General features: G+C 47.0%; 1 protein-coding gene across 1 annotated transcript in view; it reads right to left on the bottom strand.

The window, feature by feature from the left end:
• SPMIP4 (sperm microtubule inner protein 4) overlaps positions 1 to 14,167 on the bottom strand; it is a 35,458-nt gene extending 21,291 nt beyond the window's left edge. The window contains exons 1-3 of the mRNA XM_065399949.1: positions 14,034 to 14,167; positions 6,471 to 6,647; positions 1,801 to 1,872 (exon numbers count right to left, since the gene is read on the bottom strand). Of these exons, the coding sequence (XP_065256021.1) occupies positions 1,801 to 1,872; positions 6,471 to 6,647; positions 14,034 to 14,167 (383 nt within the window). The remainder of the gene's footprint in view (positions 1 to 1,800; positions 1,873 to 6,470; positions 6,648 to 14,033) is intronic.
• Between the last annotated feature and the right edge of the window lie 4,448 nt (positions 14,168 to 18,615).

The following is an 18,615-nucleotide window of genomic DNA, read 5'->3' as shown; positions in this document are numbered from 1 at the left end:
TCCAAATGCACCAGCAATTACAAAACCCCACACTAAGGACAAATCCTTGTCACTTGTGCAAAGCTCAAGCAAACATGCTGTGTGTGTGTGTGTGTGGGGGGGGAGGGGTTTAATACGCAGAACTTGTAAGGTAAGATTTCTCCTTACGACCTGCAGTCACAGTTCGCAAGAGCTGCGCAGCCAATGCCTCTAGGCTGCATTATCGGTCAAGGCCCAGTAAAGGTGGGCTTTGGCCAACACACACTTTCAGTTTACCAAACCCACCCTCCCTTGGCCTACTTTCAAGTCCCTGTTGCGTGGTGCCATGGAGGCAGCCAGCACACAGCGCTACACCTTGGGGCACAGGGCTGCAGATTCACCTTTTGTAGCTTCTTTGTGGCCTGTCTTCACCCTCACACAGCAGAGCTGGGGTAGTTCTGCTGCCTTTCCGGCCCTCGTGGGCTCACACAAAATGCCCAAGGGGGTAGCATACTTTGGAATTTGGCAGGCATTATAGATGGGAAGGGAGGGTTGCTTGCCACCTGGCTGGCTTTTAATCAGCCTAGCTGGTTTTTGTACTGCATTGCCAGTGAAAAGATTTAGTGTACTCCCCCACCCCTTGGAACCAGCATTCCCTGTTCGCTACAGGCACATGGGGCCGTGCAGTGGTTTTGTAACTACTGCACATCACTTGGCTGGGAGCACAGCTGGCACCTGCCTCTGTGTGCTGGCCCCTCAACCTGCTGAGCCGTAGCAGCTCCTCCTGGCATTGGGGACCAGGAAGCAAGACAGACCGAGGCTCATCATCAGGGAGGGATAAGGAACGGAGGCTCCTGAGAGGGGACAGTAGTGGGGCTCCCTCAAGAACTGAAGCTTCTGTGAGTGGGCGGGTGTAGAAGCTCATGCGGGCAGAGGAACGGGCACCTCTGTGTCTAGGTGACCAAAGAGAGGGCTGTGACCACAGGTGTGGGGTAATAATTAGCTACTGTTGGCACTAGGACCCTTTTTGTTGGTGGTGGTGGCGTGGCCAGTTTTTCTGAATCTCGGAGGTGGCAACCCTGCTGAGGAAGGGGTGAGGGTGAATCACACACTGTTCCCCGGGTTATCTGGCCTGTGGAGGGAAGTTAATACAGCCTTAGCCCTAACTACATAACTAAGCATATAGGATATGCAACACTGCTAAGTTAATGTTGTTGTGAGGACCTTAACTTGTTCATTTCCTGACTTTTGAGTGTTTAAACTCATAACTACTGTTACATTAACCTAAACATTTTGGGTTTTGAGCTGCAAGTTTCAGTGTTTTGTTGGTGCCATCAAGTGGCAAAACGGTGTACTGCAGATTTAATCGGCAGCATTCAATCTCAAGGAAACCAGATACTCTTTTAAATAGTAGCAGTGAAAAAAAGGAAACAATATCTTAGTCAAACCTCCTCTTAAAATACACCTAAAGATACCAGAGAAAACTTTAATATGATGCATACACAATGTCATGGTTAGCTCAGTGCTATTCTCTGCTAATCGGGACTCTGCCTAGTAGGAGAGAGTATTTCTGAGCGACACCGGTTGACAAATCAATAAAACCAATTCATATCTCATTGCTTAAGAGATACTAAACTGAGTGGGGCACTGATACCTCATTCTGAACTTCCTTCCAAACTGTGTGTGTTTTCTGTAGTCACTGACCAACCACATTTTATACAAAGGTCATATTTCATCATAAACATTAATCCACAAGGTCATTAAGGAGGAATGAATATTTAGCTTGTCATTACATTTGCCACACTAAATAAATTATCTGGTCTATGCTGTAATGAAACTTACAGATCATCATTCATACGGACATCACTTTTTTTCATTTGTGTTACATCATAATACTGTTCAATGGGAAGACCTCTGCATAAAGAGAGAGAAAGACAAAAAAACCACAAAACAACATTTTACTTATTGGTTATAAAAATCCCAGGAAACACGTACTGATTTTTTTTTCTTGTAAGAAATGTAGACATGGTATGTAATTTTTGCCTGCAGTCCATAGACTGCCCTTACCACCAAATTCAGAGATACTGAAATGTAGATATTTACTATCACTCAGACCTTAACATTTAAGTTACACAGGGCCTGATTTTCAGAAGTGTCAAGTACTTTTGCCAATGATTTCAATGGGCACAGGGATCAAGCCCTAGAGCCTGATCCTATGAGGGGTTGAGTGTTTCATAGAAGATGCCAAGCATCCTCTACTCCCATTGAAGTCAATGGGCTGGCAGAGTCAGACGCAGTGCCGTAACGAGGGCGAGGCGAGTGAGGCACTTGCCTCGGGCGCGGAAGGTGAGGGGCGCAGAAAGTCTCTCCTTCGGCAGGTTCTTCCCTCCGAGAGGGACTGAGGGGCCTGCCGCCGAATTGCCGCCGGTCGTCGGCAAGGGAGAGGGGCGGCACGTCTGGCTCTTCGGCGGCAATTCGGCAGTGGGTCCCTCAGTCCCTCTCAGAGGGAAGAACCCGCTGCCGAATTGCCGCCGAAGAGCTGGACGTGCCGCCCGTCCCTTGCCTCGGGCGCAAAAATCCCTAGTTACGGCTCTGGTCAGACGCTTAGTGTGCAGAAAAACGGGACCTTTCTCAGTGGTCTTTGTTGCTGCTGAAAAGACACACGACCTCTGAGTGAGATGACAGCATCTTAGCTGCCTCTGATGGAACAGATGTTGGTTATCAGCAGCTAGCATGGGGCAGGACAGAGAAAAGTAGAGCAAGAGGGACAGCCAAACTGAAGAACATACAGTCAGAGTAACCAATTTTAACTGGTAATGTTACCCCTGGAGTTAGAACAGCCTTGGGGCTTCTGACCTCCACCTGCAAAGCTAAGCTTGCATAGAAGAAGAGGAGACATGGCCTGGAAGAAGAGAGAGGAAAATGTTGGTTCAGAATAGCAGGGCATGTGTTGGTGTGTTCTGCTTGGCTTAATATGGTGTTTGGGGTTGTTGGAAAGTTGACAATCATCTCTTCATGCAGTGTTGTTGTAGCCATGTTGATCTCAGGATATTAGAGGGACAAGGTGGGTGAGGTAATATCTCTTATTAGAAGTTTGTCCTATAAAAGCTATTACCTCACCCACCTTGTCTTGCCAGTAATCTCTCCATGACATTCAGAGTGCTCTGCACTCTCTCTTTCTTTGCCAAAGCCAATCTGGATTGGGTCACTGCCTTCCTTCTTTCCATTTAGCAGCCACTGCTGATACCTGACATCTGTCTCAGAGGCCAGGATGCATACTCCCGTCAGGCAATGCTTTCAACACTATTCAGTGGACTACCTCACATGCAGGGGACTAGTCTTACGGAGTAGTGATGCTTGCATTAGCTGTCTCACCCGCCCACCTACCTACAAGTCTTTTCTGATAATTGGCCAAGTTGCACTCAGTGTCCTGGGATATGTTAGACTTGAACACAGATCTCAATGAGAACACCGCACATAAACTATCTCCATGATGTGAATTCTGTTTTCAACTTTACAATAAAAATGTTATGATGACCTGGAACTTTTATTTTTTGTCTTACTTACACTTCAAAAGTATTATGCTGCAAAGATGCATCTTTAGATACACACAGCCTTTGTAACTATTCCAGCCGAGTGGAATAACTCAGTAAATGAGATACGGTGTTAGGGATCAGAATAACCTTTGGTTCAATGCATCTGCATGGAGTCATTAGTTTTGTCTGTAGAGGGAGACATCTTGGCTTCCTATGCATTTTGTGTCAGTTGACAACTGAACATTTTGTATTGGAAACTGCATCCCCCAGCACTAAGAGGATAAATAATTGTAAATAATTCAATGCTTCTGAAATATGGTCTTCCCTATATTATATTATTAATGCACACTGACATCTGCTGGTGAAAATTGCACATTACCTCAGTTCTTTTTCCACATAAAACCAGCTCTGCCAATACATAGTTTCTCAGAAACTTAAATCTTCCTTAAAAAGGTGTGCTCCATTTCACACATCAACTTCATTATAAGGAACCACCCAGAATATTTAAAAGCCAGAGATCTGTTAGACAGGAGTGTGCTGGAAAAATACTTTTTCCACTTTTTATCCTTCATAAACTTTCTATTGAAATTTTATAAATTGGGTTGGGAAAATGAAGCATTTTGGTTATAACCACAGATTTTGGAGCTACAGTAGTTATACTGTTCACTATACTTCCCTATCAGTAGACCAAACAAATGTATAGGAGATACCAAAGTAGAAGTATACCCGTTTACAAAAACAAACAAGTAAACCAACCCCTAAATGTAGGGTTTAAAAAAAAAAATCAAGTACTTTTGTATAGGGCTCACGAACAGACAACAGCTCCACTACCAAAATCAACTATCTCAGACTCTAAATAATTTCGCTTGGTATTTTAGATACAAGCTGGTGTGTGTGTGTGTGTGTGTGTGTGTGTGTGTGTGTGTGTGTGTGTGTGTGTGTGTGTGTGTGTGTGTGTGTGTGTGTGTGTGTGTGTATATATATATATATATATATATATATATATATATATAGGCTTCTTATACCTCCAGTGCTGGCATTCCCCCACTACGGCCACAGTCACAGATTTCTAAAGTACTTCCCTTACTACTTTCCGCTTTCTGATCCAGACTACATTGTACTGTAATAAGTACTTAATACACTTCTAACCTGCCCTCCTGGTAAATTTAATTGGAATCAACCTGCTAAGGTAGCTGCAAAGGGATGCTGCTTCAACAGCCAGAAACTAATACTCTTGGCCCCTACAATGTGGAGAAGGATATAGATAAAAGGACATAAATAAAACTTTCCAGGCAATGTAGAATTAACCTTTAGGTTTCATTGCTTCTCTGTTTGGGTAGCGATATGAATGTTTAGGGAGAATTTTTCAATCTGAGGGCCACTCCTCAGATATATTGTAGCTCTGCTGGGCATCTGGGGGCTACTTGGGCTCCTCCTGTAATTCAGAGCAACCTCGGGGCTGTTCTAATAGCACCTGCAGTTATGGCCCCCAAGGGGCCATTGAACTGGCCTACAATCACCAGATCTCCTTCCACCTTGGTACGTTCCTGAAACACCTCTTATGCTGGAGGCTAAAAGCAGGTGGCTATGCTGACCAGTTTACTGTTAAAGCTAGTCTTCTGTCCCCCTTCCACCACCAGAGTGGAACAGAATGGGATGAAGCACGGGCCAGGATCTAGCCCAGCGAGTCTATACACTGAATAAGTCTAGGATTTATATATTTTTTAAAAAACCCAAGAGCAATAAAAATTCTTGTCCAGAGTCATTCCAAGGACCTGTCACCATAAAATCAATTTCTATAAGGAAAACTGATTCCATGATGGGAGGACAGGACAATGGCCGTGTCTCCTCTTTGTCCTCCCCACCTCATTTGGCAGAGAGTAGCACCACTGAACATTACTTCATAATTCCTTTACAAAAGGGTTGAGATCTCCGAAGTCATATCCGTTTGCCTAGGCTCCTCAGCTGGTGCTGCAGACCCAGAAAGTGAGTGAGATATTCAGGGTGGATAATGCAGTTTACTTATCTTGGGTTTAGTAGGATTTTCAGAGATTTTTCTTTTTCCTCTGTTTTGGAGTAGGATGAACCTGGTGCTACTTGTGTTGGAGGCACTAAGCTCAATGAACTTCACCACACACTTCTTGGAGGTTATGCAATCTTTGGAGACACCTGTGATCTCTCTATCTCCTTTGCATTGCACACACATATACCTGTGGGAAATTACCTTTTAGAATGATAGGAAGGATAGTCTGGGAGAGCCAAGGGAATGCACCACTAAATATATTCTGAGCCTTGTTCAATTTGACTAGGCAGGGCTGAATGGCAGTTTTCAGATAAAGCTAATGGGCCACATTCTGGCAGTGCAAAGCAGCCAGAAAGCCAGCTTCCCCAGCTACCTGGACACTCATTTTGCATAAAGGGGAATTCCTGTATGGTGAAGAGCAGTGTAGAATTCTCTCCTCTCTCAGCCCTGGGTGCGGAAGGCATGCCCTGTCTATCCTTGATCCCAAAATGGCTCCTGGGGTTGGGAGAAGCTGGGTGTAAGTCGGAGCAGCCTTCAGAAAAATGCCAAGAGCCTACAGTTCCCATTAACTTCAGCGGGATTTGTGGATGCTGAACGCTTCTGAAAAATCAGGCCATGAGTGAGACTTATCTAATGTCACAGAGGAAGTTTAGGACAATAGCTAATAAATACTACACCATTACCGAATGATAGGAAAAAATAAACTAACTGAAGAGATCCAAAGTGCCAAGAGTTTCAGTAAATGATAATGGGCAGTACAACTCAGGCACACTACAGGTTAGAGCATTGTCCAAAGTGGGGGTAACTTAAAGTCTATCTCCAGAATGCAAATTGTCTACACAGTTCAATCTGCATTGCTGTCCAGACTGTCCAAATATATTGCATTCCATTAGCTGTTTCTAGGTTACAACACTTTAAAAAATCGGAATGTATGAAGCATGCAACTAATCTACCTGGGCCAGGAATCTCCACCATAACCATAATGTTGATGTCCTTTAGCAAACAAACAAGGAGGCTCATTCTTTGGTCTATGATCTTCTGGCAATGAAACCGGTGCAATTCCTCCATATTCTCTTTCGGTTCCCCACGGAAGCCTGCACCACTGAAGTGAATCTCTTAACTCCTCATATCTGAAACAAAAAAATAATATTCTTAAACAGCAGCAGCTTTTTGACCAAAGCTGTCATAATGAGCCTGCTCCCGTTGGGAGCAGAAGCAAGTCCAGTATATTTTGATTGGCTGGAGGAAGAAGATAGGTGAATGCATATGCCAATATGCTGCATGCATGTCTGACCTCCTGCAATATACAGTGAGTGTATGAGCTGCTGAAACATGGATCACCTGCCTTGTCCTCTAGGTGCTAAATACCACTACACAAACTCATATGCCGATGGATTTTCAAAGAGCCAAATGGTAGCAAGGCATCTAATTCTCATTGACTGTACAAATTAGGTGCCTAAGTACAATTGTGCTTTTGAAAATCTTCCCTGACATCTCTAGAGAGTGGGTGAGAGATGCCACTCTTTAGTACCTGCAGCCCACCAGGGCATACAAGCTCTATCAGATATGTTACAAGTTTCTGCGAACAGTTGAATAGTTCCAGCATAATTCAGTGTGTCTATATCACCAACAGTTCTGTAGTACCATGTGTGTCGTTTACTTCACTTGTTTCGTGAAGATGAGCACCAAGCGGAGTGAACATTTTACACACTTCCTTTTCCTCTTGTTTTTTTTCATCTGGCAGGAATTTCCCAGGTAATAATGCAGGCATAAAGCCGAGGCTGGAAAAAAGTAGACTCAGTTTCCCTCAGGTATGGTGGTTTCCTCCAAAACCTCTCCATTGAACAGACCCATAAAAATACTTCTAAAATTGCAGCAATAAATAAATGTGTGTACTGGCTCTGCGAGTAGGAGTCCAGAGATCCCTCCCAAACTCAAAAATGATTGGCTGTACTGCTGTGCTAAGGACCAGCCATCTTCATCTTTTGAGTTTATGTTATGTCCAGTTGGCAGGGCAAAGGACTCAGAACCAGGTCTCCGGGGTCCTATTTACCGCCCTGTTGCTAACGAGGTGGACATGATTCTTCTCTCACGAAGGCTGTGTCTACACTACAGACTTCTGCCGGCATAGCTATGTCAGTCAGGGGTATAACTGTGACCAGGGTGGATTGATTCAAATCAAAGCAATTTAAATCATGATTACATCACCAAATGGAAAGCCTGGATTTAAATCAACTTTTCCATTTGTACTTCAGTTACTTTCTAAAGACTGCTGCACTCTCACTGGTTGATATAACCATTAAAACATGTTGATTTACAACTAAATATAAGCTTTACACTAGATTTTGTGCATGTTTTTGCTGCCTAGGAGGGCACACGATAATATACATTTATTTAAGCAATTATATAACTTAATATGTTCAGATTCTTAACTGTACATTTTAGTATGTTAGAAAATGGTGAATGATATATTGCTTATTTACTAGATAATTAACTTTTTGCTCAGGATTTGTGTCAAGCTGCATTTAGGGTGGTAACTGGAATTTAATTAAACACAAACAACAGCACAGAAAACTTATTTTTATTAAACAACCTGAACTATTTTGGATACATGAACTTTTCTTATCAAAACATGTTTCACTTTAATGAGTAATTGTTTTATTAAACAGAGGGATTAACTGTAGTCAGTGAATAAAACTGATTACTTCAGGTCAGCTTGGGAAATTTTCAAATATGCCTAAGGGAAAGGGACTGGAGCTTAAGTTCCTACTTGTCTGCAGGAATGTCCACTGCAATAAAAATCCTGCAGCACCAAGTGTCAGAGCCCAGCCAACTGACTTGAACGCATGGTGCTTGGGCTGTGGGGCTAGACATTGCAGTGTAGATGTTCAGGCTCGGGCTGGAGCCCAGGCTCTGAGAGACCTACCCCGCACACAGGGTATCAGAGCGTGGGCTCCAGCCCGAGCCTGAACGTCTACACTACAATTTTCAGCTGTGCAGGCCAAGCACCATGAGCCCGAGTCAGCTGACCCAGGCCAGTTGCAGCCATGCCTGTTATTGCAGTGTAGATGTATCCTAAGTCTCTGGACCATGAGACAGTCTCGTCAGTTACTTAGGCTGTCCTACTGTGCCATATTTATAAAACTTGGTCTCAAAAGTTGGATTTTTCCCCTGATTCTTTCTTTACGTAGAAAGGCAGCCTTTAAATCAAAGTTGTGAACAGAGGCTCATAGTTTCAGCACATTTATTTTTATTTAAATGATTTAAGAGATTAGAATAAGTTTAGGCCTAACCTATTTTGTGTTAAATTTAATGCCATTTTAAGCAGGTTTATTTTTTCAAAAGAAAAACTTCTTATAATTTAAATAACAAAATAAGAAAAAACAATTTAAATGTAAGAAATCTGATTTTTTACATTTTTTCAAGAAAAATAATTGATTTTTATCCACCCTGATTGTGACTGACAACGCTGGCAAAAGCTCCTAGCGTAGATGCAGTTATACTGGCAAAGATGCCCTTTTGCCAGTATATCTTATTTCACTTGGGGAGGTGTTGGGGGAGGGAAGCTGGAATAAACTATGCTGGCAAAAGCAGAGTTTTGCTGGTATAAGCTTTGTTCACACTAGCAGCGCTTTGCTGGTATAGTATACTGAAGCAGTATACCACAAAACGCTCCTAGTGTGGACCTGGTCATAGACTGGTATGATTCAGAAATAACTTCACTAAAATCACTGGAGTTACACCAGTGAGAATGACAGGAGAAACAGGCCAATTATGATGTAATTTTGAGTATCTCACTTAATCTTGATGTGCCTTGGTTTGTCCACCTGTAAAACAGGTAATAATAATCCTGATTTAATTCAGAGCTTATTTATAAGGCTTAAGTAACTAATGTTTATAAATTATGTTGCACTCTTCTGATGAAGAGCACCATAGAAGTAGTAAGAATACAGTATTCTAATTTGTTGATGGAATAAAATACACAAACACGGGGTGAGTAAAAAGCAATCAGTGCTTCACCGAAGTGGAAAATACATGCAAAGAGTTTTTAAACAGCTCAGCACGCCCAAATAAAGAAATTTTAAGTGCTTTCCAAGGGGAACTGATATTCTTCCCAAAGTACACAGGATCACAGTGAAAGCACAGAAAGTTCAGTAGGGCATACGGTACCTTGTAATATAAGGGCCAAATTGCCCTCTTGCACATTTAAACTGGGAGGAGGCTTTGAGGGAGAAAAATCTCTGCAAGGATTCCCTTGCAGAAATTCCCTCAAATCATCCAATTAGGAAAGGCCACGGGGTGCAGACTGTAAACCTGGAAGATTCCTAGGCATCTATATAGATCCCGGCAGGGTGGGGATCTCTGGGAGACCAGGGCCATCAGTACAGAGAGCCTATACTTTGGTCTTCACCCCACATCATACCCTGGCAGCCCAGCTCTGTAGCATCACTTATTTCCCAGAATTTCTCATCTGTGTCATGCCAAAATGGTATTGCAATATTACGTCATCCCTTCATGACATCGTGTCACAACATGATGCAACTTCATGAGGCAATGAGTTTGTCTTGCAGGACAAATTAAAATAACCCTCTGCGCTTATCAGAACCCTGTGGGTTATCAGAACATTTTTCTATATTTAATAGCTGAATGAACGTTAGCATCTAATTTTTCAACAGCTCTGTTTAAGGTTTTGTTTTTTCCCTGAAGGTTAGAAGCCAGATATCAAATCATTGTGTATGCTGGCCATGTCAGTAGGTGGTAAACTGAACCCAAAGGAAACATTAATGAATCATTCATGCTGACTTCTATCTACCTGTTACTAAGACGCAGAACAACCACTTAACCCGAGACAGAAAAGACAAACGTCGCACCCAAAGATACATAAATCTGATTGCCCACTGAAACCAAAGGGCTTTGTTAAGCTTCTGTTTATGGTCTTTCACACAAAGGAACAGTTATAGTCAATATCAATCCAATGGGATTATGGTTTTCAAGGACACAAACAAAACTGTCTCTCTGCAAGAGAATCTCAAACTAAAATTATACTGGACAAACTGTTAAAAAGATGTAGAGTAGGAAACAATCCTGCACCAGCACAGAAATGAACTAGACGGCTTAACAGGGATTTTCCCTCCTTAACTTCAATGATTCTAGAATTATATTAAATTCTGATTGTCAAGTTCTGGAAGAGTAACACTTAGAACTAAAAACGACGTTCCTTGCGTTTGATCAAATGAAGTTGCCAAGTCAGCCATCAGTTTACTAGTGCATCCTTTATTTAAACTGTATTTTTGCCTGCAAATTTTTCTTGTTTTGTGGCGCTCATGCCAACAGTGTATGAATATTGGGCTATAGGATGTGAGCTCATCAGATCTCATAAACAAAACAGGTTCTGACTTGATCCGTACTTGAAACTGAGATCTCCAAGGGAAACCCAAGTGCTGCAGGAAGCTGTGTTGGTGGTGAGTCTGTCTGGGGTATGATTAGGGCCCCGGCCTTGGGTGTCACTCACACTGATTTCTAATTCAGTGGGCATGACTCTCCGGTGCTGTGTGCCTTGCATCATCATTTACACCAGTGTAAATCAGAATGACAGCCTTTTATGTCCAATTTGCACTGGTGAAAGGGAGTGGCGAATCGGTCCCAGTGGGTGTGCAAAACAAGTGTAACTTACACACTGAGTGGCATATGCATTATGATCCAATTTGTGCTTTAATATGAAAATCAAGAGGCATATGTAAGAGCAATCAGAGACCCCACACTTTTATGCCTGCACCAGATCCAACACTCCTATTGTAGATCCACAGGGCCTGATTTTGGGGGTCAGTGAGCTGTTCTCAGTGCAGAACCCGAGGAGGGTGGAATAAAGTAGCAGGCATCCTGTGGAAGAAATAGTATGTGACCATGTAAGTAAAGACTCCTCATCCCAGCTCCTCCCCCAGGCACCTTCCCCAGCCAATTTCAATCTCCTCATCCAATTTCAGTCTTTGGCTTGCTCCCAGTCCCACTCTCCTTTTCCCAGTCTCCCCACACTGCCCCCCCTCCTCATCTGATTTCAGTCTCCCCCACCCCACACTGGTTACCAGTCCCTGTTCCCCCCTCACGGGCTGTCAGTCCCTGTCTTCCTTCCCTCAGCCCCTTGTAGCTCCCAGCCCAATTCTTCTCCCTGTGCTGTGCTGCCCCTCCACCTCCCCTGGTCTTCTCTGCATCCGAGTCAGGCTACTTTGGTGCCAGGGGTAGGGGGAGAGGGAGGGAGGAGATGCTCTTGGTGCCAATGCCCAGCACCTCAGCAGCCTGCATCAGCTGGAAGGAGCAACTGTCAGGAAAGTCCGGCTCTGCCCCCACTGCTCCAGTACAGAGAGAATCTTCAGAGACTTCAGCTGCCATCCTCTAATAAGTCTTTACTGAGCATGTGCAAAGTAAAATTTTTCAGAGGCTTATAACTTGGCCAAATTTGGATTTTTTTTTATAGTAACAGCAAATGGCACATCTATGGAACCAGGGTGACCCTTCCTACCAAATTTCAAATTCCTGCTCCAAAACATGGCTGTGATAGAGCTTCTCAATGAAGCGGCTGAAATAATTTTTTTAACATGGACAAAACATAATATTTTTCTCTAATTTGCCAAAAAAAAAAAAAAATCAGCCTGAGGAAGACACGTTGGCATGGAAAATTTTAGACCAAATGGTTAAAGTTTGGCAAAGATATAAGCAACTGAGAACAGGGTCTTACAATGGCAAGTGTCAGCCAACCTTAACTATAGACAGCACTACCAACTCTGCCTATAAAAACCTGCTTTGTGTCCACTTATCCACTGAATTTATACAACAACACTGAATTAACCCTATTGAATGCCCAGTACACCATTACTGAAACTGATTATTTGATCACAAAAGGAAATCCTCAGGCTCTGGTTTCTAGGGGGATATGAATTGTCCATTAGTTACGGTAAACATACAAACACAGCTTTAGAGTATTTAGAGGCAGCTTATTAACCCAAATATTGGTGACAAACATTAACCATAGATAACAGTACACTAAAACTACTCAGCTGCAATTAGGGTGACCAGACAGCAAATGTGAAAAATCGGGACAGGGGATGGTGGGTAATAGGAGCCTATATAAGAAAAAGACCCCAAAATCAGGACTGTCCCTATAAAATCGGGACATCTGGTCACCCTAGCTGCAATAGACGTATAGTACATATATTGATATACATGAAGTTCAACACAGTAAAGAGTGCAGACTTTTAATAATGATTAAAATTCAGATGACGTATTATTTAAAATAGTTGAGAACAACCATTTTCTAAGATTTTTTTTCTTGTTAGAAAATACCTATTTGCATCATTTAAAAAAAAAACCTGTATTACAACCCTGATTGATATATAGGCTAAGACCTGGTGCCAAATTCTTTTCTGGTATAATAGGTGTAGCTCTACTGAGTTCAGTGAAGTCTGCACATCTATATCAGCAAAGAATTTGGCTCATGGTCCCTTAGTGTGGACATAACATTTTTTTTTATCCACAGAAAATGACTTATTATAACATGGCTGGCGTCACGATCATGTTTCTTTTCTATGCTTCAGCATTGTAATGTTTTGTACTGTAGAAGGGGCCTAAAAATGGTGCTTATTTTTAACAGTAAACGTTACTTGCTTTTATAGTGTGTGTGCCCTTAGTTTTTTGGCCTTTGTGCCCAGCCAACTCATCCTATTGTGGGGCACTGTCCAATCAATGGGCGTCTTTCTTCTGAGTTCAACGGGATTTGGATAAGAAGGCCTATAATTCTCCTAGATTTTAAGTACATCAGCCATTATAACATTTCATATGCAGATTCATCTAACCTTCTAGAACATTATACGTTCACAATGCAAGCCATGATGATAGTGAAACAGCCGGCACCTTGACTAGGGAAGATACCTCAATCAGGTGACTCAGCATACAGTTTGACAGACAGGAATGATCCAATTACATCAAATATGCTCCTGCTGAAGACTTAATAGGGCATGCTAGCCTTTAAAGGACAAAATCAATGAAAACTAGTAAAACACAAAGCTCTAAGTGATATGGGAACTATAATTTAGTTTCCTATTTCTGTACATAAAATACTATGTAGAGGAACAATGGAGAACATGAGGACCTGTGTAAAGGTGAGAAATGTGGATCCAAAAAGGATCACTGTCCTAAATAATGAGCAGCTGAGATGTATGACTTTCCAGAATTATACAGCCAAATTCTGTTTTGTGTGGCACCCCAACTAAGGCTATAATTTTCCACATAATTTGTCTCTGTAAAGTATTGACTGAGGTAAGACAGTTTTGTTATAGAATTTATGGCAAGCCACAAAAATTCAACCTATGCAATCTATTTTATAGATACAGATACTTAGGGCTAAAATTTTGTAACTTCATTGAAAGCAATGGTGTTGCATTAGTGTAAGTGGGAGCAGAGTTTGGTGCCAAGACTTTAAAATTTTCAGCAAAACACATTTTCCTTCAGTAGCTATTTCTTACCTATCCTGGGACACAGTTGGGCGTGAAGGAATTTGCAGCGGAGTCAGTGCCTCATTCGACTCTAAGGTTTTCGATAATATGTCTGTTCCCTCCCTTTCTCTATAGTAGTACGGCAGGCCATGTAACAACTCCATGCTTCATATTTGCACTTTGAGGTCTGCAGAGAAGCTACATGGATAAAAGATTAACTCATCAAAAGAATCAGTCAGTGCATCTGGATACAGTCTGAGCAAGTAACATAGGTAGCTTCTACTGAACTCCGATACCGTTCAGCCGAGGAAACAGTGGCCACTTTGATACTGCAACTGATCCCTTCTATCAGATTACAATGTAAAACAAGAACAAAAAGATTGTTTATAGATAGAAGTATAGCACTATGGCTTTGTTCAACTAATGAACAATAGCTAGAAATACATTTTAACCAAATGGCAGGGAAAAGAAAATCTTCCCATGGAATATGGACTCTGAAAAGATTCAGTCGTTATTTTTCAGATTTACCCTTAAAATTCAAAGTCTTGCTTGCTGTGTATAGACTTTAATGATTCCATGACACATTTCACAACAGAAGGAGTTTGCTCCCTTGCCAAGCTTTTCCTCCTTCCACTTTTGTGCAGTGTGCTGAGTGGAAGGTGTTTTGCACCCTGCATTTCAGTGATGCTGAACATACCGTATAGACTATAGAGCATGGAAAGCACTTTGGGATGAAAGGTGATGTAACAGAATTAATACAGGATTCTCCACTGCCTGGAACCTTGTGCAGTCATTTACAGAGAGCAAAGTGCTACAACGCTGATTTCATAGGAGCAACTCAAGCATGCAGGAGAAGATGGCAGGGAGTAAGCACCTGTGCTTCCCTTCTCCACCCAATGAAGCTGCTCTGGCTCACAGCGCAGGAATCCCCTCTGAAAAGCAACAAGTCCTTCCCCCCTCCTTCTGCATCATAAACTACATGAGTGTCCTCTCTAGGGTTACCATACGTCCGGATTTTCCCGGACATGTCCGGCTTTTTGGGCCTCAAATCCCCGTCCGGGGGGAAATCCCAAAAAGCCGGACATGTCCGGGAAAATAGGGAGGGAGGGCCCGGCGGTGCGGGGCTGGGGGCCGGCGCGGTGCTTGGCAGGGGCTGGGGCGGTGGGTGCGTGGCCGGGGGCCGGTGCGGTGCTCGGCCGGGGCCGGCGGCGCGGGCACTTGGCCGGGGGCCGGTGCGGTGCTCGGCGGGGGTCGGGGGCGCGGGCACTTGGCCGGGGGCCGGGGCCGCGGTGCTCAGCCGGGGGCACGGGCACTTGGCCGGGGGCCGGCGCGGTGATCGGCCGGGGCCGGGGCTGCGGTGCTTGGCTGGAGCCGGGGCCGGGGGCGCGGGCACTTGGCCGGGGGCCAGCGCGGTGCTCGGCTGGGGGTGCGGGCACTTGGCCGGGGGCCGGCGCGGTGCTCGGCCGGGGGCGCGGGCACTTGGCCGGGGGCCGGCGCCCCAGGGCCCGAGCCGGGCGGGAGACGCCGGGGCCAGAGCCCCACCCCGCTGGGCACCCGACCCTCCACGTGGCGGGCTAGAAACCTCAGCAGCGCCACCTGTGACGCACCATCCCTGGGGCCCGTTCGGCTCACGCGCGTCAAGGCCCGCCCAGCCGACCCACCCACTCAACTCTCGTTTCATAGGAAACTGGATCCGCCTTCCCTAGTGGAAGAATCCAATCAGATTTCAACTCGGTGAGCCACCACGGCCAATCAGAATCGAAGATTTGTTATTGACGGGGAGGCAAGGAACGCGGAGACAAGGGGCGAAGCTAGTATTCAGTCCGCATGTCACTCGCTCACACCGCCCCGTCCGGCGGCGGGGGCGGTACTCCTAGAGTACTCCTCAATAATAGGGCACAATGTAATTAGCATCACGCTCCCGCCCACAGAGGGGGAATCCCCAGTCTGACCCCTCCAGCTCTCACTATCCATGGGAAATCTAACCCCAGGACGGCAGTTCCCCCCCCCCCCTCCCGGCCCTATTGTTTCCGGGGAACCCAACAGCGCTCACAGTGTCCACCCAAGGCCCTATTGTCCCTGGGGAAATCCCCCAACACTCAGTGTCCCCCCAAAGTCCTATTGTCCTGGGGACCCCCAACACTCACAGGGTTGCCTCAAGTCCCTATTGTCTCTGGGAAACCCCCCCAACACTCACAGGGTCCCCCCAAGGCTCTATTGTCCCTGGGGAAGCCCCAAACACAGGGTCCCCCAAGGCTCTATTGTCCCTGGGGAACCCCCCAAACACTCGCAGTGTCTCCCCAAGGCCCTATTGTCTCTGGAAAACCTCCCAACACTCACAGGATCCCCCCAAGGCCCTATTGTCCCTGGGGAACCCTAGGGTGACCACCTGTCCCTAATTAGGCAGGACAGACCTGAAAGGTACATTTCAAGTCCTGGTCCTGGGCTGAATGACTCTCTGGGACAGCAAATGTCCCGGATTCCCTGCAATGCCACTCCGCACGTGCCTGAGGCTCAGGGGTGGTGCCCAGGGCCGGCTCCAGGCACCAGCAAAACAAGCAGGTGCTTGGGGTGGCACACTTCTAGGGGCGGCATTCTGGCACCGGCCATCATAGGCGCCGACTCTGGGGCATGGGGAAAAAGTGCCCTCGCCGCCCCAGCTCACCTCCACTCCGCCTCCGCCTGCTCCCCTGAGCGCGCCGCCGCCGCTCCGCTTCTCCCCCCTCCTTCCCAGGCTTGCCGCATGCGAAACAGCTGTTTTGCGCAGCAAGGCTGGGAGGGAGGAGAAGCCGAGCGGCGGGCGCTCGGGGGAGGCGGCGGTGGTGGAGCGGAGGTGAGCTGGAGCGGGGAGCGGTTCCTCTACCCCCCGTTACTTCCTGCGCCCCCCACCCTAGCTCACCTCCGCTCCGCCTGCTCCCCCGGGCGCGCCGCCGCTCCGCTTCTCCCCCCTCCCTCGCCTCTCAGGCGAGGGAGGGGGGAGAAGCAGAGCGGCGGCGCGCCCGGGGGAGCAGGCGGAGCAGAGGTGAGTGGGGGGGCCCCACAGGAAGCAATGTGTGGGGGGGAAATGCGGCACGCCCGGGGGAGGAGGCGGGGCTGGGTATTTGGGGAAGGGGTTCAGCAGGGGTGGAGTTGGGGCGGGGCCGGGAGCAGGGAGGCACAAAAAAAATGGGGGGGGGGGGGCGGCCAAAATTTTTTTTGCTTGGGGTGGCAAAAATCCTAGAGCCGGCCCTGGTGGTGCAAGCCTTTTCCCAGTGGGGGTGAGGTGGGCCTTAGCCCCCCCCTTGCCATGAGGCCCCACCCCATGCTCCTCCTCTTCCCTCCAAGACCTTAACCCTGGCCCAGCCAGAAGCTGGAGCCGGGCAGTAATGAGAGCCGCCCAGGGAGCCAGGATCACTGTGCGGATTCCCAGATCTGCCCTGGGTGGCACGTCCTGGGGGCTGGGGACACGGGCCGGGGGCTGCTCTTGGGCACCCCTGCCTCCTGCACAGGGCAGGTGGAGGGTCTGGGATGCTACACAGCAGCCCGGGCTGCTGGGCGGCTCTTAGCAAGGCCTGGCTCCATCATCCAGCCTGGCCTGGGGGCAGGACTTTGGGGGAAGAGGAGGGACTGGGGATGGGGCCATGGGGGGGAGGGGTGGGGCTGCTGCTTGTGTCTTGCTTTTCCTTTTGGAAAGGTGGTCACCTTTAGGGTTACCATACGTCCTCTTTTTCCCGGACATGTCCGGCTTTTTGGCACTCAAACCCCCGTCCGGGGGGAATTGCCAAAAAGCCGAACATGTCCGGGAAAATGGCGGCTCTGCTCCTCCCCTGACTCTTCGGCTCTGTTTAAGAGCCGGGCTGCCCGAGCGCTACCGGCTTCGGGCAGCCCCCTTGCCTCCGGACCCTGCGCCGCCGGAGCCAGGGAGGGGAAGTGCCCGGCTGGGGGCGCAGGGTCCGGAGGCAAGGGGGCTGCCCGAAGCCCAAGCGCTACCGGCTTCACGGTTTGCCGGGCAGCCTCCAGACCCTGCGCCCCCGGCTGGGCACTTCCCCTCCCGGGCTCCAGCTGCGCTGGGGAAGCGCCGGCCGGGGGGCACAGGGTCTGGGGGCTGCCCGGCAAACCGTGAAGCCGGTAGCGCTGGGGCAGCCCTTTCCTCGTGGCTGGGAGTGGGAGGGAGGAGGGGGCGGAGTTAGGGCGGGGAAGGGGCGGAGTTGGGGCGGGGCTGGGGGTGGGGAAATGGGCGGGGCCAGGGCCCGTGGAGGGTCCTCTTTTTTTATTTGCTGGATATGGTAACCCTGGTCACCTTAGAGAACCCCCCAACATTCACAGGATTCCCGAAGGCCCTATTGTTCCTGGGGAACCCCCAACGCTAACAGGGACCCCTCCCCCGGTCCTATTGTCTATAGGGAATCCTCTAACACTCACAGGTTTCCCCCAAGGTTCTATTCTCTATGGGGAACCCCCCAACACTCACAGTCCTGTTGTCTATGGCAGTGGTTTTCAGCCTGTGGCCTGCAGACCCCTTGGGGTCTGTAGACTGTCTAAGAGTTCCAAAGGGGTCTGCACCATTTGAAATTTTTTAGGGGTCTGCAAATGAAAAAAGGTTGAAAACCACTGGTCTCTGGTGCCCCCTCAC

The sequence above is a fragment of the Emys orbicularis genome, chromosome 2 (assembly GCF_028017835.1).
Source record: "Emys orbicularis isolate rEmyOrb1 chromosome 2, rEmyOrb1.hap1, whole genome shotgun sequence".
Taxonomy (NCBI): domain Eukaryota; kingdom Metazoa; phylum Chordata; order Testudines; family Emydidae; genus Emys; species Emys orbicularis.
This window is presented reverse-complemented; position numbering and strand designations above follow the sequence as displayed.